Source organism: Pinus tabuliformis, chromosome 3_2 (genome assembly GCF_031772625.1).
Source record: "Pinus tabuliformis cultivar Carrire ecotype Pingquan chromosome 3_2, CPIR1, whole genome shotgun sequence".
In the NCBI taxonomy this organism is placed as follows: Eukaryota; Viridiplantae; Streptophyta; class Pinopsida; order Pinales; family Pinaceae; genus Pinus; species Pinus tabuliformis.
This window is the reverse complement of record NC_142302.1, coordinates 137107253-137131252: the sequence shown is the minus strand read 5'-3', so window position 1 is coordinate 137131252 and position 24000 is coordinate 137107253. Positions and strand designations below refer to the sequence as shown.

The window sequence follows — 24000 nt, the reverse complement described above, 5'->3', positions numbered from 1 at the left end:
CTTCTCACATAAAAACTAGCTACTGAAAGGAAATCAATCTTCACATAAATGTAATCTAGGAAAGCATATAAGAAAGTAAATCTTGTTTTAGTTTAGTCTAGCTCATGGCGAAGAGGCTCCTAACTGAGGAGATCCTGGTTGTCCTCACATAAAAACTAGCTACTGAAAGGAGATCAACCTTCACACAACAAAACATGGCCATAACATGAATTCATACTGAAATTATCTACAAGTATTACAACAAAGAAATAAGATGAACATCAGAATTAAAATTAGTATATTCACAACATTACTCTACAACAAAGTGTACTTATCTCAGTATGAGGATGCTTCCATTCCTCAATGAGAACACATGAACAACTATCACACCTTAAGAATCAAACAACACTCATAACTCATGATTTGGAGAAAATGATATTATCCATGTTGAATGAACAATCATAAATCTGATGCTAGTGAATAACTGATAACTGTTATCTCTCTTCCTTTGAAGGATGCTCCTCTTATTTATACATGAATTAAGGATATCACTACAACAAAACCAGCGATTAGCGTCCCTTTTTACTTCTTTTTTTGCATCTAGAGCCCATTTTTGGTGCTATTTGCATCCATTTATCAAATATGGTGCAAAACTTGACACAAAATTTGCATCAAGTTTTGCACCAAATCTTACACCAAGTTTAGCACCAGGTATTGCAATAGGTTTTGCACCACGTTTTGCACCAAATTTTATGCCAAGTTTTGTGTCATCCTTTACACCAGGTTTTGTTCCAGGTTTTGCATCAAGTTTGGCACCTAATTTTGTTTGACATACTTTTGCACTTTTGCATCCACTTTTTGCACCTACACTTGCATCAACTTTTGCATCCACTTTTTGCACCTACACTTGCATCAACTTTTGCATCGACTTTTGCATCCTTTTGCATCGACTTTTGCATCCTTTTTTAAATCATTTTTTGGATCCATTTTTTCATCCATTTGTGCATCCCTTTTGCGCCAAGTTTTACATCGAGTTTTGTGTCTAGTTTTGCATAAAATTTTGCATCTACTTTTGTTGCATCCACTTTTCCCTCTTGTTTGGCATCCATATATACATCCTCTTTTGCATCTATTATTGTACCCACTATTGCATCTAATATTTTTGTGCCACAATTAGCGCCTAGTTTGGCACCTCCTTTTGCACCCACTTTTGATTATAATTTTGCATCCACGTTTGCATCCTCATTTGCGTCTAGGTTTTCATCAACTACTACATCTATTTTTGCATCCCTTTTTGTATCCAATTTTGGACCGGGATTTGCATTGGGTTTTGTGTCTCGTTTTGCATCTACTTTTGCATCGACTTCTATTGCATCCACTTTTGCACACAATTTTGCATCCACTGTTGCACCCATTTTAAATTTCACTTTTTGCATCCCTTTTTACATCTTCATTTGCATCATACTTTGATTCTTTTTTTGCATCTATCATTACATCCACTTTTGTTATGCCACAATTTGCACCATGTTTTGCACTCACTGTTGTATCCACGTTTGCTTCCAATTTTGCAACCATGTTCACATCCTCTTTTGCATCAAATATTGCATCTATTTTTGCATCCACTTTTATGTCAGGTTTATGCATTGGGTTTTGCATCTCGTTTTGTATCTACTTTTGCATATACTTACATTATATCCATTTTTTGCATCCAATTTTGTTTTTCCTGTTGCATCAATGTTTGCTTCCACTTTTACATCCATTTTTGCATCTTATTTTGCATATTTTTTGTCTATTGTTACATCCACTTTTGTTGCACCATATCTTGCGCCTACCATTGCAACCACATTTTCTTCCACGTTTGCATCCCCTATTGCATCCACTTTTGTTTCATCCATTTTTGCATATACTTTTGTTTCCGTTGTTGCATCCGCATTTGTTTCACCACAATTTGTGCCAAGTTTTACACCTACCATTGGACCCATGTTTGCTTCCACTTTTGCTTTCATGTTTGCATCCAAGTTTGCATTGACAACTGCATCCACTTTTGTGTCAGGTTTTTCATGTTGTTGTGCATCTACTTATGTTGTATCCACTTTTCATCCAATTTTACTTCTATTGTTGCCCCCATTTCTATGTTCGCTTTTGCATCCCTTTTCCAACACTCATCATATTTTCTGCATTGATGATATTCCTTATGGCATTGAAAATTATGAACAATTGATGACAATGTCAATAATATTGACAATGATGAAAATGAAGATGATGGCGATGACATGAATTGTGATTATGATGATAAAGACGATAGTGGTTACAATGACAATGATGATGATGGCAATGATTATGATGATGACGATGCTAATGACGTTGGCGAATCTTCCCAATTTTAGATGTTGTCATTGTCATAATCATAAGCATTATCTTTGGTGTCATGATCATCATTTTCATCTAGGTCATCATCAAAAACAATAATGGCATGAATGATGATGATGCATGATTACAACAATGTCGATAGAAATTACATTAATGATGATGATGGGGATGATAAAAATGACAATGACGATGATAACGGTGGTGATGATGATCATCATCGATCATCTGTCAAAAATAGAGTTGTTATTTCTCTTACGTATATCAATGTGTCCTAAACAACCCTTTTCTAGCACTGATCACATTTTTTGGGTTGATGATATTTCTTACAACATCTACAATTATGAACAATTGCAAACAATGTCCGTAATGATGATGATGATGGCATGAATGGTGATTATCATGATGATAATGTAATGATGGAAATAACAATGACAAGGATGATGGTGATGATGATGACAATGATTATGATAATGAGAATGACCTTACAATCTTATGGATTCGTGAACAATTACTAGTTTCAATACCATCTTCTGGATACGTATTGCTATCATACTTTTAAAATTTGCTGTCTCTCTTGAGGTATCTTACTATAATGGTGTTGTCAACACTAGAAAGATATCTTGTTGTAATGGTGGTTCTAATGTTAGCACTAGCAAAGTTTTTGTTAAATTTTGGTTAAAAAAAACCGATTTATGCAATTATTTTGACAATCTATGTAAAAAAGTAAATAACATCCAATTATTTTGACTGTAGTCCTATTGATTATCATGAATTCACCAGTGTGAAGACCATCTTCTACATACATATTATTATTAAACTTTTTGCATTATATCCCTCTTATATCTTGTGGTAATGGCAATATTAGCACTAGAAAAATATCTTGTTGTAATGGTGATGTTAGTATTAGCACTAAAAAAATCACTAAATTTTGGTAAAAAAAGTTTATCATTTATTTATTTTTAATTTGGGAAATATTTGTTTTTATATTTTTTGTTTTTAATTCTATTTTTATGAAGTAATATTTTTTTTGGTTGAATTTTGGTAGTAACTAGTTTTTGGTCTAATCATATGTATTAACCATGTTCTTTATGCTACAAGTATAATTGTTGGGACAAAATTGCTCTTTCAAATAAGTTGCAAAAAGCATATAAATGGAAGAATAGCGATGACAACTATTTTCATTGTCCAACTATTCAGTATATCATGTATGAAAATATTCAACATTTTTATAAACAATGGATTAGAGGTGAGTCTGTAATTGTACATAATGTTTGGATGATACATAAAAACAAAGTTTGTTTCATTGATGTGGTTAGGATCTACTTTGGATACGAAACCCTAGGTTTGGAAGTATGCAATAATGAATTTGGTTTACCTTTGATAACAAATGAAATTTTATTTCTTTTTCCTCGTAAAACCAAGGAAGATATGGCAATAATTCTCGTTAGAAAACTACTTCTTGTTGAAGGTTTATAATTGGTTGCAAAAGTTCAACAACTGGGTATAGAAGTTTTTAGTTGCTATTAAGGAAACAATGTGATTATAGGTTTTAGCAGACATAGATCATTCTTGGTATTTGATTCACTTTGACGATGGCCTCTTCTGACTAATATATGAGATTGTGAATTTGTTGATATTTTTCAGATTACCAAGTAGATATAGTTGTTTATAGGAATTTTGTAAAACCTGAAGTATTGACAAATGGTTTTTCACTGTTAAGCAAATTTAAGTCAAATTGGGTTGCAAAACTTAAGGAGAAAGCAAAAACAATTGTTAGTAGTTGTGAATTGATATAGTCACTAAATAATTCCCAACCATTTTCTTTGTGCTACAAGTCTAATTTTCAAGACAAAATTAATAATTTTGTTCAGTTACAAAGAGCATATAAGTAGAATAATATCAACCGTACTGGAAACTATTTGTAGTGTCCATTAACTATTCAGTATATCATGCGTGAAAATATTTAACATTTTAAAAAACAATGAAAATGACAAGTGAACTTGTAAATATACAGAATGCTTGGATGATACATCCAAGACAAAGTTGCATTCATCAATGTGTTCAAGATCTACCTTGGAATAGAAACCATATGTTTTGGAAGTGTGCAAAAAAATAATTTGATCTACCTTTAAAGATAGTCTAGTATGGTAACCTTTATGACCAATGATTTTTTTTTTCTCATCATCATCATATACATATATATATTAGAAACCAAGGAAGATATGATGATAATCGTCATCAAAAATGACCTATGATAGTGGTGGCGATGGTGAATATGATGACGATGACAATGGCAATGAGGATGATGATTAAATGATGATAACGATGACAACAATACAATGATAGGGACCCTATGCCATTAGGGATTCCCTATATGGGGAAAATATTACCTGCGTGTGGGAAAGTTATTATTGATCACAAAAATGAATAAACTCAGTAGAAAATTTGAATCACCTTCATTACCCATCCAAATATCCTTAATAATTCGAATTTTTATTGTAGTGTAGTTTAATATATTTGTGTTAATTAATTCCATAAATTCAACTTAACAAGTTATATTTGTGTGTTAAGCTATATTTGTCTATATTCACAATATGTGACAATTTATACACACATAAATTATTTTCATTTTGTCTCAGTCATAACTTCATATTATTTCTAACCATTTTCAACTAATAGATGAAACTAACCATAGTAACTCTTATCTAACTAACTGAGCTTGTTATTTCCAACCAACAAACCATATTAACTAACATACATTTTAATGACATTAATTGCATCAAGTAATGAGTATACCTATAAGAATATTCAAAACACCAATTTAGATTATGAGTTCTAAACATGGTAATTAAATGACTATTACAACCAAATAACAATGAATCATTTCAAAATGGGACATAATAATTGTCCTTATTTAAACATGAATGACATACCCTGTAAATTATCTAGAAGTCTTCATTTATGTTATCATCTGCATCTATGTCTTCCAATGCTTCCTTGTCAATGTTCATATGTTCTTGCAAGAAATTAATATTACTCTTCCTAAACCATTCTGCTAAAGTCATATTGTGATCATCCTCATCTTCACCTTCGTCATATTTTGTATCAATAAAAGTTGTTTCGTCATCAAAAATATCAGTGTTACCAGATCTATTAATTTGATCTTCATATTGTATATCATCAATATTGCCTTCTTCTATAAGATCATTTGCCTTTGGAAATTGTTGGTTGTCATGGTGAATTGCCTCATCTAATTTATCATTTTGTGAAAATACACCTCTAGCCCTGCTTCTCCATACTGCTAAAGGAATGTTGTCACCATCATCTAGTTCACAGTCCTCTGGTTGAACATCATCATCTTGAACATCATCATTGATGCCAATTTGTTCTATGTTCCCCGATTCTTGAACTATATTTGGTTGGTCATCATTACTTTTCTCTGTATTGATTGAGGCATCTTCGAATATATGCCTTAATCTTGGATCATAATGAATGACAAATATCCATTTTGGATCCAAAATATCTTCATAGAAAAAAACCTGCATGTGAAGAAGATAAATATATTAGATCTCCAGTGGTATCAAATTTTATTATCAATGAGAAGGTATATATCCACAATAAAAAATGAATTACAAAATTACATACAACCATTATTTCTTATATTTCTTATATTTATTTAGTGAAAAAATACCTGCTCACAATGAATTGGTAGAACATAGGGCTCCTTATCCAGTGGTAGGTATTTTGATGAATCTATAGAAAACAATCCACTATGGATATCATGTCTCCGTGTCCTGTCAAATGCTTCATACCATTTACATTTAAAAATAATACATTTGAAAGAGCGGTAATCTAACTCAATAATTTCTTGTATTTTTCCAACGTATTGAAGATTCCCTTCAATAACATTTTTATCTTTTGAACTTGCTCGACTTGATTGCTTGAAATCAACCATGACCCCACAATCGAAGGATCGTCTTTTTGCATCTACTCTTTCTACACGATAATGATGACCGTATGCCCACATTGCAGGATACTTCCTCACCTGTGACAAGCCATTTACTTGAGTGAAATTAAATATGATTGTGCATAGTTAAATAGTTAACAATGTGATTAATGTATTCAAGCAACATTTTGTAATAATTCAAAATTTACCTTTTTTTCACATCCTCTGCACATGTTGATCTCATCTTCTATTATGTTTGCATCTATTCCTTCCTCATCTATTTGGTTTTGAATTTGTTTAGAAACCCATTCTATTGTGCATTCTTTTCCCCATTGACCGGAAATATTAGTGGGAAGTGGGGTATTCCTTGGGTTTGATATCTTAAATTGTTTCCTTGCTTCTAACACTTCTTTCCTTTTTATATCATACATATCAATCCATTTATTCATGAATTCCATTTGGTAGAGGACAAATTTGTTGAGCACAACACTTTCATCAACACCTATTAAAAATCAACATGTATAATTAAAACTTAAAATATTATTCTTTCAATTCGGGAAGCTCAAAATGATATAGTAAATGATTCTAAAATAACTATAATAATGAATATTTTACATACCAATTACTTCTTGAACACCATTAGTTTGAGGCTTTTCTCCATCTATAATATCAGATGCACGTTCTTGATCCCAAAATTGTGCACCATCTTCAAAATCTTTACCAAGGAATTCACATAGGAAGAAAAATGCTTCATTTAGTACATACCCTTCAGCCATGCAACCCTCTGGATGTGCCTTCTGTCGGACATATCTTTTTAGGCTTTTCATGTATCTCTCAAAGAAAAACATCCATCTTGTTGAAATGATACCTGCCATTTCAATGTCATCAACTAGATGTATAAGTAAATGGACCTGTAGGTCCATGAAACTTGTAGGGAGCTCCTTTTCAAATACACATACAATTTCTGTGATTTCTTTCTTCCATCTTGGCACTTCAGACTCATGGATCTCTTTAGAGGTCACCCACCTAATTAGATATTGTCATTAAGTTAGTATGAATTTTCAGTGACATTTAGAATGAGATATAATATATCATTGTATCATATAGAGGAACATTTCATACCATGTAAAACCTTGTAAATATCAAGCGACCACATACCTCGTAAAGGCTGATAATCGAAATATGGCATTCCTTAAGTCAGTTGTAAGGCATGAATCCCCTCTTATTGCTAGTGGCATGATATGCTATCAAACCAAATTATTATAGTTCATTAGTATTGATTTATCATAATATATCAAAATAAGTTTTAGTAAGTAAATGATAAGAATAACAATTAATTGATGTTAATACCTTCATAAAATTATGATAATCATGTGTTTTGAATCCTGTGATATGTCCCTCTACTGTAAAAGCTTTATTCAATGATGATCCATATCCAGTGGGTGTTCTTATTGAACGAATCACATTTTTTAGTTGATCTAACTCTTTCCTTTTTAGTATCCATGGAGCTTCTGCATATGATTCATTTTCCTTACTTGGCCACAAATGTTTCTATCAAATTTGGTACGTGAAAGAGCAATATCCCTCCTTGATGACAAAGTGTCTTTATCTTTGCTAGATATATGTCGAAAAATAGAATCAGGGACATTTTTGAAAACATGCATAGGATCTATTAAATGAGATATTAATAGATCCTTCCAGTAAGGGAGATCATAAAATATGGATTTCCTTTTCATTCCTTTTGGCATTTCAACCATAACTTGTTCTGGTTCCTCAATTGAATGATCATGACGAAAAAAATGGTTCCAAGCTTTTGATTCAGCATCTCCATACATTTTAAGCCAATCAGCTGGACCCATAACCTTGGGAGGAGGTTTATTTTCAATTTTTCCATCAAATTGATTCTTTAGGCGGCTTCTGAACTTATGGTCAGGTGGTAGAAAAACCCTGTTGTTTGCATATATAACTTTGTGTAGATCTTTAGAATATCGCCCTTCAAATTGTTCAGCACATCTTGGACATGCAAAAATCCCTTTTGTTTGTAGCCCTATAATCAATAACTAGCTTACATAAGAAAACAATAATAATGTAATACTTATATACAACTTGAATTGAAAATAAATTATGATGTACTACGAATATGCAAATTATTTGATCTCTTACCAGAACAAACACCAAGTCCTGGGAAATCATGAATTGTCCAACATAGTATGCCATAAAACATGAAGGACCTATTTGATGGAGGACGTGATATGTCATACATTCTTATGCCTTTCCATAACAATTGCATCTCATCAATAAAAGGTGCAATGTAAACATCCATTTTTTTCACTTGATGTTTTCCTGGAACGATGAGAGTTAGCATAAGGTGTTCCTTTCTAACACTCATCCATGGGGGAATATTGTATACTATCAGTCCAACTAGCCAAACACTATAATTTGAGCTTAGGAAAGAGAAAGGGCACACTCCATCCATTGCAAGTCGTAACCTAATACTGCGAGGTTCATCCTTGAATTTTCTTGGCCATTTTTCCTCTATATGTTTCATTGCTTTGGAGTCCATAGGAATTCGCATGAATCCATCTTTACTCCTATTCTTTGCATGCCAATCCATCAATTGTGCAAGAGATTTACAACGAAACATCCATTGTAGTCTAGGAATAATTGGCATGTGTCGTAAAACCTTATTTGGAACTGTAGAACCTTGTACATCCGTACGATATCTTTTCTCTTTGCAAACAGGGCATTCTTCATTGTCTTTGTATTCATCTCTATATAAGATGCAATCATTTTTACATGCATGAATTTGCTTATATTCAATCCCCAACTTGACTAACAATTGACGCGCTTCTCTACAAGTTGATGGCAACACATTATCTTCAGGGAATATTTTATCCTTTAGAGCCCTGCAAGTTTTTTTTTCAAACCTACACGTTAAAAATGTCATTTATAACGTTGTTTATATACCATAATGTAAAATCCACCTCAAATTAAATTAAATGAAGTTAGTACTTATATTCTAATTGAGGACACAAATTGACAGTGCAAAACTAGAAAAATAATTCAAATAATTACTTTAGTAAGGTAGTGAAGCTCTTGTCTGACCAACCAAATAATGACTTGATTTCCAATAATATTAATGTGCATGAAAGCTTGGATGTTCTACTTGCACCCGATTTGAACACCACTGTCTTTGCTGCTTGCTTAATTGATGCATTGATGTTGATATCATCATAATTATGTTGGCGGTAGTTTCCCTCTATATCAGCATCATCATTATTATGCATAGGATCATCACCCTCATCATTGTTTCCATCCCCAAAGAAACTTGTGAGCATTTCGTTCAATCCTTCTTCATGCATTACATTTCCATCGACATCTCTACTCTGAGTAGTGGATGGCATGTCATCAATGTATGCTAATTTCATCAATTCCTCAAATTTTTCACGTGGTAGTGCTCTCTTCAATGCTTCTCTTCTTCTCCTAGTATGGTTTAAAGGATGAATTGGATCATCTCGTTGAATTCTTAATGGTCTAGTTGGATCTTGATCATTAATAAGTGTATCATCAACATCGTTTACCTATAATTAAATGCAACCATTATTTAATGTTAGATAGCAATTACTGTATAGAACATGGATCCATTTCAAAGATATACGCAATAAATTACTCAACAAAACAACATTATACATGTATACAATAAATTAAAAATATTATTTTTGAACACATTATTTTAAAAACAAGCCACATTAATTTCATATTCTTAGATTTTCTACTTTAGGAACATCCAAAAACAACAATTGTCTCAAATTATTCATCTATGCATGTAGTATCATCATGACCAACCTCTTGTTCATTGAGTTGATTTTCTATTTCATTTACAAACTCCATTGTCATATCCTCTTCCACCCATTTCTTTTTGCGTGATTTAATTGTACGGCGTAGGCCACGTCCATATGCAGGTATTTGTATTGGTCTATCAAAATGATTAAACTCCTCATTTGTTCCGATTCCATTGCCAACCTAAAATAATTGATACATGCATTATTTTTTCCAAGGCTAGAGATTAGACTATATGATGTACTTATATCGTCCATTAATTTATAACTGAACTTATTTATAGCACCCACAAAGTATAACACTTGTATCAAAGTATTCATTCCATGTATTATCATCATGACTAACCTCTTGTTCATTGCCACCAATTTCTATTGTATTTGTAGAGTCAATTGTCATATCTTCTTCCACCCACTTTCTCATTCGATGTGCTTTAACAGTATGGTGTCCACCCTTGTGTAAATATTTTGGTTGTTTTACAGTAAAAGGGTTCAACTTTGTATTTGTTGAAAACACATTTTCCACCTAAAAGAATCAACGACATGCATTATTTTTTTTCAAGTTTGAATAATAAACTATATAAATTACTAGGTTTAGGAAAACAAGGATCAGGAACTAAATTTCATTTTATTATATTTCATAAATTAATGTAATATTCAAGTACCTGATGCCCTAAATCATGTTGTGTGTCTTCATTGGAAATAAATTCATTTGTTTCCATGGCCTCTCCTAGCACCTGCAATACACAACAATGATAACAATTTTTATTAAAGTCATCTATGGAATTGTTATAGTCTTATTTCTTATTCCATTGTTTCAACCATTCTATTTTTCATGTTAGCTATTTGCATTTTCAATTATGAAATTCTACACCATTGTTGTGACACTCTTATGATAATGATTGAACCCGAGTTGAAGTCTTAACTTTTCATGCAGATCTACACTTCTGATTATTAGGGTCATATCTATTGAATTTTGGATATATACTAGTTTTTAACATGGATATCAAGTTGCCTATCTAGTTTGAATGTACATTAGGAACATAGCCTTGTTTGAATCCTATGGAGATTTCAATATTTAGCGAACATTAAATGTTGAACATATTATACTACCATGTCATACATGTGAAGCATATTTAATATATGTTAGATGATATATTTAATAGGATGTCTTATATACGTATTAACAACTGAATCGGAATTGGGAGGATGAAATAAGAAAGAAAAGAATAGACAAAAACAATATATATATATATATTGTTTATTAGGCCGATAGGCCTTCCTTTGAAAGGGACTTTCGTCGTCCCTTTGCTTCTCAGACTGACACTTGGCAGGGCATAGAGTCGACATAAACCCTCTAACCACCCACACCTTTGTCGGCAGAGTTCTGAAAGCGAGGACTCAACCCTCTCGAAAACCACCCAGTTATGCGGTCCCTATTGCGGTGCACAGCTTGAAACCCCTGTTCTGCGATGCACGATCAACAAATTCGTGCTTTGGAAACCATGTTCTAAGGATTGAGCTGGCTTTACAACAATAATGGTTCCTCCTCAGCTGCGGCAACGCAGTTCCATGGAGGAAATGCTGGAGGCAATCAAGGGCCGCGAGGATAGATCCCGTGACAACGGTATCCCTCCTGTACTGCCAATGCGGCCGACTTTGAAAGCCAGGCCTCCTTCTGCAGTCAGAACAAGAAAAAAAACCCAGACATGGTTTAATCAAAGCAATGATCAAGTCCCTAGGGATGTTCAAGCTAAGATTCCACCGGTTGATGTTCAAGGTATCTGTATGAACAAGCCGAGTGAAAATATGACAAATGTTGATCAGTTTGAAGGGGATCCCTTGGCCGATGGTAGCGATAACGGAGTTGCCGAGGTTAATGTTGAGCGCAATAAGGGTTCAAAAGTGACAAGCAAACCCCTTTTCGCCCTGATGCCCAACATTGATTCGAATATGGCTGGGGGTGCTTTAAAGGATAAACAGGGCTTTAAGAGAAGGAGTAATCGAAGTCCAGTTGAATCACCTTACAAGAAGCCGGTGGGAACATTCAAAGATCGTTCGGGCGACAGCGATGATTCGGAAGCTGGTTCCTATCCTGCATCAGTGGAGGATGATGGGAAGTGGACGGATGACAGCGTTTCTGGCATGAAAAAGGTAAGATTGTTCAATACTATAGTTTATTTCTTCAAAGATGTTTCACTAAAACAAAAACATGCAGCCATGGATAAGCTCGTGGTTTAATTGCATCAGCTGCTTCCTTAACTGTATTTACGGTGCGGTCTTAGTCTTATTATTATTATTATATTTCACCTTTTCCTGGAAAAAAAAATGGATTAAAACCTAATTTGTTAGACAATGCCCCGTTTCAAAATGAATCTATTAGTAAAAGCCTTTTTACTTTTGGTTATGATGTAATGAATCTATTAGTAAAAGCCTTTTTACTTTTGGTTATGATGTAAATTGATGTCTGAGTTGAAGTTTGAATGATTCTCAGCTTGATTTTTAATCTATTTGAAAGCCTTCTTTCACTGTAGTTGTGCCGCAGGTGTAGATAATCAATGCTGTTAATGTAACAAGATATAAGATCAACTTAGGTGTAAATAACAGCTGAGTTAAATCTGAATCCTGCTTTAGTTTTAGTCTTGATGTAAGAACATAATATTATTATTAATGATGCTAATAAGGAATGTAACTGAACACAATCAATATCAATCAGCGAACCTTTGAAACGGTATGATAGAAGCAGGCACTGCAGATGGTACTGGGGTCTATAATATATCATGTGTACGTACGTGATGATTTTGGCTGTTTGAACTGATGACTACCACTGGGCAGATGGTGCCTGCAATGTCATGCTTTTCATGGTGAATGGCATGTTAGTAGCCTTTCATATTAAATATTTAGTCAGTCAGATTTTGGTAAAATTCTTGGCTGTCCCATTTAACTGTTACCTTGATCATCGACAGGAACTGTTTATGAACGTCAATGTGCATTTATATTTTGTTTGTTACATTAGTCAAGGTTTTGCTAAACCTCAGAATGGTTTTGCTTTCTTGCTGTTTTTATTTGAAGTTTTCATATTTCTTGTTTTTGGAGACATCTCTTTTGTTGTTGCTCTCTCAAATAGGTAGTGCACTACAGAAATTGTTGGTTAGTGTATAGCCCTGTGATATGGCCTTAATTTTCAGTTGAATACCATTTGGTATTTTTCCCAAATGAAACTAGAAGTTATCATACGGATATATGTATTTTGAGAACAGAGTCTGTTACCTCTTCACTGATAACTTGCGCTACCCACAGCGATTACTTGTGACGAGGGTATCGCAGCTCGTGGAGGAGGAATGGAGAAGGAGAAGCCAAAATCAAAGGCATCCCCTGCCATTACAGGCGATCATGCTTCTGCTGCTCATTCATCGCCTTCTTCTGTGCTGACAGACGGTGAATTTCTTCTGCACTTACTTCGAAAAGGCAATAATCAAGCAAACAATGGAGGCGGAGAAGGAGATTCTACCGATAAAAGGAGGAGGAAACAAGAAGCCATCGCCGGTTCTTCATCATCAGCCGATGAAGAGCCATGGCAGCTAAAGGATCCAGTAGTTGCAGCATTAGGCCCTAGCCATCGTTTCTGCGGGGAAGAAGTCATAGCACAGGGGTACCATCATCATCTTCAAAGTCCAAGTCCACTTCCACATCCACATCCACATGGTTGGTTGCACTTACATTCATCACCAGCGACTGCTGTGGATTACCGCCATGTTAATCACGACGATGCCAATGTTAATTTTGTTAGCGAGACAGATGCTCCATCGCCTTGGGCCCGTCATCCATTGCCATCGCCATTTCCGTGTTCCTTTGATCCATCGCTGCTGCACAGGCCACCAACCCAACTCCAACCCCAACCCCAACCCCAACCCCAACCTCAACCCCAGTCAATGAGTCCTTATCATCCAGTCTTTCCTGCGGGCGGTTTTCAGATTCAAAAGCCCTATGATAAATCCTTTCCTGAGCCTTGTTCGTTTGTTAGCCCTGGTGGCGGTGATGGTGGAGGGGCATCTTCCGGTTCCCCTTTCAATGAGAATGACCATTTGGGTATCTCCCGGGTGCTCGAGGCTCCTTGGATGACACTGAGTTCGCTGAGGCCGCCACTGGGGGCAGGAGGTGAGAGCGGAGGACAACCACCAACTTGGTCTCATGATCCTCAGCCCCAGCCCCAATCGCAGCCTCGGCTAGTGTTCAGTGGCAGTAAGGGGGTAGCGAATCATCATCATCATGGGCCCACATTCACTGGTGATGTTTTGCACCAGCAGAAACATTGGCCGCAGTCGTATGGGAACGGGGCTGACCTTTTCCAACACCTGCAAGGGCTTTCTGAAGAAAACGGTTTTTTGCTGGGCAGTTTTGGTGCACATCATAAGCTTAATAGTACAGGAGGCAATGCTACTATGAATGAAATTGTAAGCCAAAAGTGTGTTGGGAGTGCAAACCTAAATGTTGGGGATTTTGCTCTGAATAGGAACCAAAAGTGCGTTGGGGGAAGCTCAAATGCTTGCTATCTTCCTGTGAATGAAAACCAAAATTCATCTTGTCAAACTGGATCAGTGCCCTGTCAATCATGGTCAGCTGTAGCTGAAGAGCCATTCAGCAGAGATGGAAACTTGATGTTTGGCTCAGTGGTATGCCAGTCTGAACGTGATCGCAGTGAAAAGATGTTAGAGTTGCAATCAGGAAATATTTTCCTTAACAATGCCGAGCTTCCATGCAACCTACAGGGTAAAGGTGCTGTGCGGTTACTTTGTAGGCCTTCCTCAAGTAAACAAGTCTCAGGAAATAAAACAGTTCCAGAGGAAGGACTGCCTTGGAAAGGACATCCATCAAATCGATTAGTTGATGAGCCCAGAGTTTCGAGAGGAGCATCCACTCCATCTTTTGAGCAAGTGATTATAAAGGATAAAAGAGGTTTGGATCAAGAAAGTAGAAATGTTGTGCGCAACCAAAAATCTACTTCTCGCATTGCAAATACATTTGATACAGATGACAGGAAAAAGGGACCAGAAATTAAATCCTATGTGCAAATCGAAAGGAACAGTAACCAAAGTATTGCCCGGCGCATCAGACATGGCCAATCAGATATAATTGGAAAGGATGACATCAGAAATGAAACAGCACAATGGGTGATCAAAGAAAGGCATGCCAGGGAAACGGGAAAACAGTTAGTGGAAGTTATTGCAAATGGAGAGGGCATGGGGAATCACTCTTTGAAATCTCGAGGAAGAGGTATATACAGGCATCGGGATGACTTTGAGAAATGCGGGGAAATTGAGCAAGAATGGGATATGAAAGAGTCACAAACCAAGGATCAAAAGCAATCTGGTGTTTCTGATTCATTCTCAACCATTACTGATCATTTATCTGCTTTGGAGGTGAATGAATTTGGTCACTGCAAATTTAATGACGACTTGAAAAAGCATATCCTTAGTAGGATATCTGATGATGCATCTTGCAGTCAACCAGTTACCTCTGAACTGGAAAATCCTCGTTCCTCTTCTGGGAGCAATTTGCATTCTGTTCCAGCATCACAAATGGAAAAATCTCAAAGACAATTCCACGGGGTTGCTCTTTCTGATGGAAACCAGAGGTCTAGGATTGAAAGAAGGCGGCAAGGAAAACACTTCTCAAATTTAACTGGATGTAGATATCAGGATTTTGATAAAGAAGATACTGGCAGGTTTGGTGGAGAAAACCAACCGTCCAGTGATCACGATTCGCGAGATAAATATTGCAATGAAAATAGGTCAATTGTCCCTCGATTCCACAAGGTAAGAAAACAGATTCTTGATGCTTGATTCTCGTGTGTGTCTTGTTTGGAATCTGGATATAGATATCCTCTAAGAAACGCTTCCTTTCTTATTTGATGACACTGCAATAGGAATGGCATATAAACCTCCAATTTCACTTTTCTATTTTTTTCTGTCTCAAGTCTTTAAAGTTCTGTGAATATGTTGACAGTAATTTACCCTTATGATGTTGTTGCTTATTGTTATTTCTCATCAGCGGCAGAGCTTTGTTTCCATCACTGAAGTAGAGCGATTTTTAATGTTGTGTTCTTTGTCTTTAAGACGTCACAAGCTTGCCATATATAATTTCATTACCTTTTATGCCCTTTAGGTGGTTGATTTGATTATCAAGTGATGTGTGCTCATGGGCAGAAATGCACAGGGCATCAGAGGCCACACAAAAAGTAGGCACAATTATGCATGTGCTGTGCACTTTTCATTACATGTGAATAAAATCTATATGCACACTACAAAGCGTTTAACATTTTGGGAAGATGAGTCTATAGTGCATGCGTAACAAGTCATCTTGAAGTTGTTAGAATTAAAGCTAAAGGCGAAAAGCATAAAGCTAGGTGCAAGTTCTCATCATTTTCTCCCTGCTTAGAGGGAACTGTTCCCAGCTTCTGCTAACCTAAGGGGTACTCAATTTCCATGAAGTACATAGTCTCTTGACTCTGTGTAGTTGGGGTCTTGACATGGACCCATATCTTCTGATTTTGGGGTCTGAAAATCTTCTGAACGTGGACTTCTTGAATCAAGTGTGGAACAGTCTGTCATGCTGGAGTTCAAAGTAGAAAACTGCTGACAGTTCTCCTTGCCAAAATATCTGAATTTGCTCTCGTGTATCATTTCCTATAGAAGGCAGCTTGAGTTGGTGATGTTCGACTCTGTGTGGATCCAAGTTGGAGTTGCTTTAATAGCTAACAAAATTTGCATTATGAAATTTTTCACAATATAATTTCATAGTAAAAAAAGAAAAATAATGATTTATTTATTTATTATTATTATTTTAATAGCTCAATGGAGACCGCATTCGTAAATGCTAATCTGAAAGCAGTCATAAGCAAAAAGATTTGTTGTTCTTGTCTAATTTAGTGAAATCATATTTCCGCTCAGATTTCTGGGGCTGCCGGTCTTTGGCCCTCCGTGGCGGCTTCGAGCATCCGTTGCTTACCTCACACAGCAAACCTGAAGGCCAAGGATGATCAGGTGGATCATTCTCATGCTATTCCTCATATGACGGCAAACAGGAAGTTGTTCTGCAATATGGAAGGCTGCTCAACCTTCTTATCTCCTCCTCTGGCCCCCAAAGATAGCCAGTACTCTGTTTTTATATTCCAGAATTTCCTCAGAACCCTGGATCTATCTGGACGGGCCATTTGGAGGTCTGATAGCGCAGGTTGCATCAACAGTCTCAATGACAAAGGATTTCCCCCATCCTCTTCTCTCATGCCCTTCAGGCAATTTCAGAAAAAGAATACCCAGAAAAGCTCCCGCCTCCCCGTGTCTCAGATCTGCAGAGGAAAGAGGAGCTCTGATTTTTTTGTCTCGTTTCAGATACAAATCAAGCTCATTTCCGGTAAAACCCTGCTCCAATGGGTGAATTCCACAGATCTCGTGCAGGACCTCAAGCACGCACTGGATCTCAAGCTGGGGATCCCTTCGGCAGCTCAACGGCTCCTCTTCGAAGGTAAACAACTTGAGGATCAATACTCTCTTTCTTTTTACAGTATTAAAAGAAATGCTTCCATCAGTATTGCCCTTCGTTTGAGAGGGGGAGCTGCAGGACAATCATCTTCTGCCAAGGCATACTCATACAAAGAGGTTGTCCATGCACAGAAACAGGAAAAAACAGTTCCACCAGTCCAGGCTCCCAAACCTTTTCTGGTGGACAAACTGGAGGAAACCCCCTCAATCGAAATAGGGCATCCAACGCTGGATGAGCAAACCCAAAAGTTTGCAGAGCATGGTATTATATGCAGGTTCAATGGGCTATGGCCGCGCACAGCAGACCTCTACCAGTGGATTCACTCCAACTGGACCAACAACTGTCGAGTTCTGTTATGCTCAAAAGGCTTTTTCATTACAGTGTTTGCTTTTGATGAGGACTACCAAAAGGCCTTAAAAGAAGGGCCATGGTTCTGGGGTTCAGCAGGTCTATTCCTCACCCCCTGGTTCCCAGACTTCGATCCATCCACAGCAATCATCACCAAGCTCCCAATATGGGTCAGACTACCTAACCTCCCAGCACATCTATGGCACTTCGCAGTGTTCCAAGGGATAGGTAACTCTCTAGGCCGCCTTCTAGACACAGACACGTCTAGAGGAGAAAAGGGCCTATACACCTTTGCCAGAATCTGTGCAGAAATTGACATGAGCAAAGGTCTCCCGGACAAGATCAATCTCAAGATTGGAGACTTCCACTGGACTCAGAACTTGGACTACGAGAACACAGCGTTCCGCTGCCGCAATTGCCATCACACAGGGCACCTTCAGAGCTCTTGTCCCTTGATGCCAGCCCAAAAAAAGAAAGTCAATCCTAAGCAGAAATCCAAAAGCTAGAAGCCTCATGATCCTCCACCCATGGACGATTTTGATTTCAGCTCGGATGAAGAGGAGGAGAATGAGGAGGAAGGGGATGCAAAGATGGCACAGGATCCGCCCTCGGCTGAGCCTGAAAATTTGTCCGTCCAGCCATTCTCTCAGACAAGAATTCATGAATCTTCCACCTCGGATTCAGATAAGGAAAGCTCTCAGTCAACCCAGCTCAGTTTGCAATCCATGCCAGCTCAACATTGCCCTCCTGAATGGGTCAAATTTGGTAAAAAGAAAGGGAAAAAGTGTCGAATAGTCGACTCTGCCCATGTTGGGTAGAATCATATTCTTTGCTTTCGCTCCCTGGTTCTTCTAGTTAATTCCTGCTCATCTCTTCCTTCTTCTCTCTTCTTCCAGGAGCCGAGGTGGATAGCATATCCTTTCCGGCTGCCTGTGCTCCTGCTTCTCCTGGTTGTATTTTCCTGATGTACATTATTTTCCTTTAATAGACTTAATCTTTACCGAGAAAAAAAAAATTAGTGAAATCATATTAGTCTTGCTTACACCTGAATAAAAATTGCAAAATCTCCATTACCTAAATAAAAATTGCAAAACCTCCGTTAACTGTTGCAAAATTGAACTCTTATATATTTTGTTGCACCTATCATGAAATTCACACAAGACCTATAGACATTTGGGTTCAAGATGCTTAAAGATGGTTTTCTGTAATTACGTGATGTCACCTAAAGTATTACTATTATGGGTGAACCCTTTAGAATTAGTGTTGGTACGTGGCATGTGATAGTTACAAATACAGTCAGAGTCTAGGATTACAAGTGACGTCAGGATGATTTTTCATTTTTGCAATTGTTTCTGGTAGATATAGATTACTATGGATCATTCAAACTTTTGTGAGCCAAGTGTGTACATGTGTCATGAAACGAGAAGACTTAATTCTGTCAGAAAGTTGGGGATTATGGTGAGTGCTTTTCACAAATAAGATAGATCCCTTGTTTTCTCTACTATAAGAACACAATTTGATTCATGATAGATCCCTTGTTTTCTCCACTATAAGAAACACACTTGATTCAACTACAGTTGTGGTATTTGGATGGAGATGCTTCAATGTCAATTGTATCTGTTCTCTTGTTATATTTTAAGTCAAGCCATTTTTGGCTGACATGCAATCTTTTGAGATTGTTCCTTTTGGCACATGTTGGGCCCTAAAGAGTTGAGGATGAACAGACATTTAGTTGTGGGATAATTCTGAGCACATATTCAGTATGCACATTGCTAGGTACAAAACCCCTCCAGTGCCCTAGTATGGACAAATCTGTGGTAAATTTTCTTTCATTCACTTGACACCTGCACAGATCTGTATAACCATATTTTATTATATTGTATGAGCTGTTTGGAGCCAATTTTTGGACTGAAGCATGCACTTATAGACTTATAAAAATCAATTGAGTTTTGTATTTGGGTCAAGAGAAGTGAGGAGCTTTACAGTCTAGGGTGCAGGAGATCTTTTTTTGAAATTGAATTTGCGAAAATCAAAATAGACAGTTTGGCCATGCCGATTATGAAATACTAAATTGATAATGTAGATCACATTTGAAACTGGGCCGTTGAATCTCAATCGTCGTTCTAAATAAGTAGTGGGACTTACTTTAATCTCTGGAAAACCTTAGCTCTAACTATTGCAGAGCAATACTGAAGAGCGCAGATGCTCGAGTATCATCACATAGTTACACATTGCAGTCACTAGGGAAATACCAAATTTTAAACTATAATCAAAACTCCAACCAAAGAAAGTAATTGACAAATTACAAAACCCAATCCTGCTTTCTTGCATAATCAATATTGAACACGTGCACATCCAATTACCAAATTTTGCATGATCCTCTGCAGATTAATCTCCTTCCATTAATGAGCCAAAGGAGTAATCCAAATTGGCGATGCAATATCACCCTGTTTTTTTGCATTTCATTTCCTTTTTGCAAAAATGCAATGCATTGCATTGGTCATTAACTATAGATCTGTTGCTTGACACAGAGTTGTTGAGAGTGTTGGAGAAGGGGTGACTGACCTCAAGGAGGGTGAGAGTGTGCTTCCCTTATTTACTGGAGAATGTGGAGAATGCAGACACTGCAAGTGAGACGAAAGCAACATGTGTGATCTTCTAAGAATTAATACTGAACAAGGGGTTATGATAAATGATGGGAAGTTGAGGTTTTCAATCAATGGAAAACCCATTTTTTATTATTATTATTATTATTAATATTAATGTTCAAATAAAAATAGTTACAAAATTATTTATAGATCACAAAATTAATTGTATTTTATTAAACATCACATAAGAATACAATAAGTATTGGTTTAAGAATATTATAATTTGACTTTCTAATCGCACCATACAACAACGAGCCCTACCTTATTTCCATCTGGTTATGGTTACCGAGATACACGCAATGGTAAATGTTGACATAAACCAAGTAAATAATATTACGGGGCCGACCTTATTTCCATCTTGTTATGGTTACCGAGATACACGCAATGGTAAATGTTGACATAATCCAAGTAAATAATGTTGATATTGCGGAATGGTTAATGTTTATATAATCTATTGTAAATAATGTTTTTCCTTATTTGAAATTAACTATTGTTGATCTGACCTTCACTTGAGGGGTTATCATTATTAATTAAGGTGGTTCTATATATGGTATAAGTGGACAGCAATTTTAGAAATAATTATTGAGTTTACAAGTTGAAGATAGGAATAGATTAGATAACGCGCAGTTATTTTAAAATATTAAATTACAATGTGGAAAAGCATATTACAATTAGTTAATGTTTTAGTTGTAGTGTCAACCAGCAATGTAAGTTGTAAGTGGTTTGTTTTAGTATTTGCAAATCACAAATTTCTCCACTTTTCATTTACCATGTAAAACGGTATAATTTATTTTTTAGTTAAAAAATAAAGTGTGTTGCCAATAATCTATTGAGTTTTTAGTATGAACGTGTTTTAAACTTAATATATTGATATGAATGGTTTGGTTTTGGTTTTGTTGTTTTACTATCAAATGTGCTGGTACGGGATGGTCATCGTGGTTATTTCCTTGGTCACTAGCGAGCTTTGTATATGCTTGACTATCTGTAGAGGTTTCTTCCTTTTAATAATCTTATTGGCCCCTCTTTGTACCTTTTGGGACAATTGCTAGTACGTATTATTAAAAAATGAACTTTAGAAAGAGTTCTTTCTGAGGCGGCTATAGCAGGAGGCGTATTATTAACAAATGAACTTTAGAAAGAGTTCTTTCTGAGGCGGCTATAGCAGGAGGCGTATTATTAACAAATGAACTTTAGGAAGAGTTCTTTCTGAGGCGGCTATAGTAGGAGGCTTGGATGCGTGAGAGGGTTAACCACTCTTACCTGGATGCTCGGATGCCGGTAGTAGTGCATCGATACCATATCTTTATGGGTGTGTGAAATCTCCCGCTTCTTAATTAGTGGGCGGATCATTTGGTTACTCAACTGCAACAGGATAGGGGTTGGATGGTGTAGTTTCACTGGCCTCAACTGCTTCTTCATTAGCTGGTAATCGTGCTCCAGAAAACCCCGATCCGCCCCTCATTTCCATGTTCAATGGCCTGACCAGAGCGTTCACTCCAGAAAACCCCGATCCGCTCCAGGAAACCCCGATTTCGAATAGGAAAGAAAGCGGAAGGAGGGGAATTGGGAGGATAACCCGAAAAGGAGGCGGCGGGAATGAAAAAAAAGCCAGTGCTGGAACCTATGGATCTCACTCCCATGTTTGATGTGCTGATCATAGATCATTCGCACATGAAAACGCCGATTCGCTCCAGAAAACTTCGTAGATCATTCGCGGCAGGAAACTCTGATTCGCTCCAGAAAACCTCGATTTCGAACAGGAAAAAAGGCGGAAGGAGGGGAATTGGGAGGATAACCAGAAAAAACGCGGTGGGAACGAAAAAGGGCCAGCGCTGGAACCTATGGATCTCCTCCATCTTCAATATGCTGACCATAGAACATTCGCTCTGGGAAAACCCTGATTTGGAATAGGAAAAAAGGTGGAAGGAGGGGACTTGGGAGGATTACCAAAAACAGAAAAGGACGCGATGGGAACGAAAAAGGGCCAGCAATACCAGATCATCGTTAGATTGAAGTTATTGAAGCTATTGGTGGCAGGAGAGAAGGAAAGTGCACGGGTCAGGGAGGCAGTGGGATATGTTCCCTTGTTCAGGTATAACTGATTCTATTCTTGAAACAGAAGCAGACATTTCAATCGATTTTGTAGACTGCATGAATGTGTTCTCTCATCAAGATATGTATGATTTTGTTCCAGATAAAAGATGGATTGTCTCAGTAATGATAGTACTGATGTGTTGTTCCCTCTGATGTAATGACTGGTTACAAAGTTTGTAGGTTTTTTTACATGACTCTCGCCACAGGAAGTCTCTCGCTCTAAATCTTTATTGTTCTTAAGGGACCTTGTTATTGCTCTCAGTTACAGTCTCCCATCTCTTGTATACTACATTGTACACTGTTCATCCATTCATCAATGATCACATTGACATAGAGACATTGTTCCTTTGCGACATAGTAGGGTTCACTGCACATGTGTCTCACTATCCTCTGTATATATATAGATGTGTCTTTGGCTCTACACAGTTCATATGGCTCACGATGTATAAGACTTGACTTTGTTCCTCTGCATTATGTATAAAATTAACACACAGGTTAACTAACACGTTCCTCTATAACAAAGTCAGTTTGAATGAATCTACATTGCTTCTCTGCGAAATATGTTGCCACTGATGCATAGTTAATATTCAAGTCTAGGGCATATAGTTGGCATAGTAAAAAATATATGTTGCTCCCTCAGAACTCACTGATACTTCTCACTGGCACTAGCTAGTAAGGTGCCTATGAAGAAGTGAAAGGAACAAATCTCTATGATACCAAAGATCATCTGACTTCACTTCTAAGGAATGTCATACTTTTGTTGTGTCTTCAGTCTCCATAATAAGTCCAGGAGTATCCATTGATCTTCATTCTCTGAAGCATAGATCTATCTCATTGGTATAATTTCCTTTGCCTATCTTCAATATCATAATCAAGGAAGAGCATATGCATGGGCAGATTGTTCTGGCAGTCAGTGATATTGTTGACATCCACTGTCTATACTATTAGCATTTCAAAATCAAAACTATCTTCTACAATTGGGGTTTCAATGGAAGCAGGGTTTCAAATCATAACCAGTCTGAAAAATCATTGGAGTTGGGGGCTCTTTGACTACAGTTTGATTTGTTGACATCAAAAACATTGCTACCAACAAAGGTAAGGGGAAGAAGCCCATTAAAGCTAAAGAAGGGATTGAGAAATTGATCCGAGGTGTTCACTTACACTGGAAAAATGTGGTTAGGTTCTGAAAGTGCATGCTATTTGTAAGGTTGGTGTAATGAAAGGAAGGGTAAGGAGA

General features: G+C 36.8%; 1 protein-coding gene across 3 annotated transcripts; it reads left to right on the top strand.

Moving 5' to 3' along the window:
- The first annotated feature begins 12148 nt into the window (after window positions 1–12148).
- LOC149180200 (uncharacterized) lies at window positions 12149–20687 on the top strand. Of its 3 annotated transcripts, none has more exons than XM_089415947.1 (3): window positions 12149–12285; window positions 13432–15947; window positions 20553–20687. In XM_089415947.1, the coding sequence occupies exons 2-3, from the start codon at window positions 13473–13475 to the stop codon at window positions 20559–20561; spliced, it is 2484 nt and encodes an 827-aa protein (XP_089272073.1). In that variant the 5' UTR covers window positions 12149–12285; window positions 13432–13472; the 3' UTR covers window positions 20562–20687. The 3 variants fall into 3 exon arrangements, with proteins under 3 accessions (XP_089272073.1, XP_089272072.1, XP_089272071.1); XM_089415946.1 differs by lacking the exon at window positions 20553–20687 and adding an exon at window positions 16297–16422; XM_089415945.1 differs by lacking the exon at window positions 20553–20687 and having other exon boundaries at window positions 13432–16165.
- The last annotated feature ends 3313 nt before the right edge of the window (window positions 20688–24000 follow it).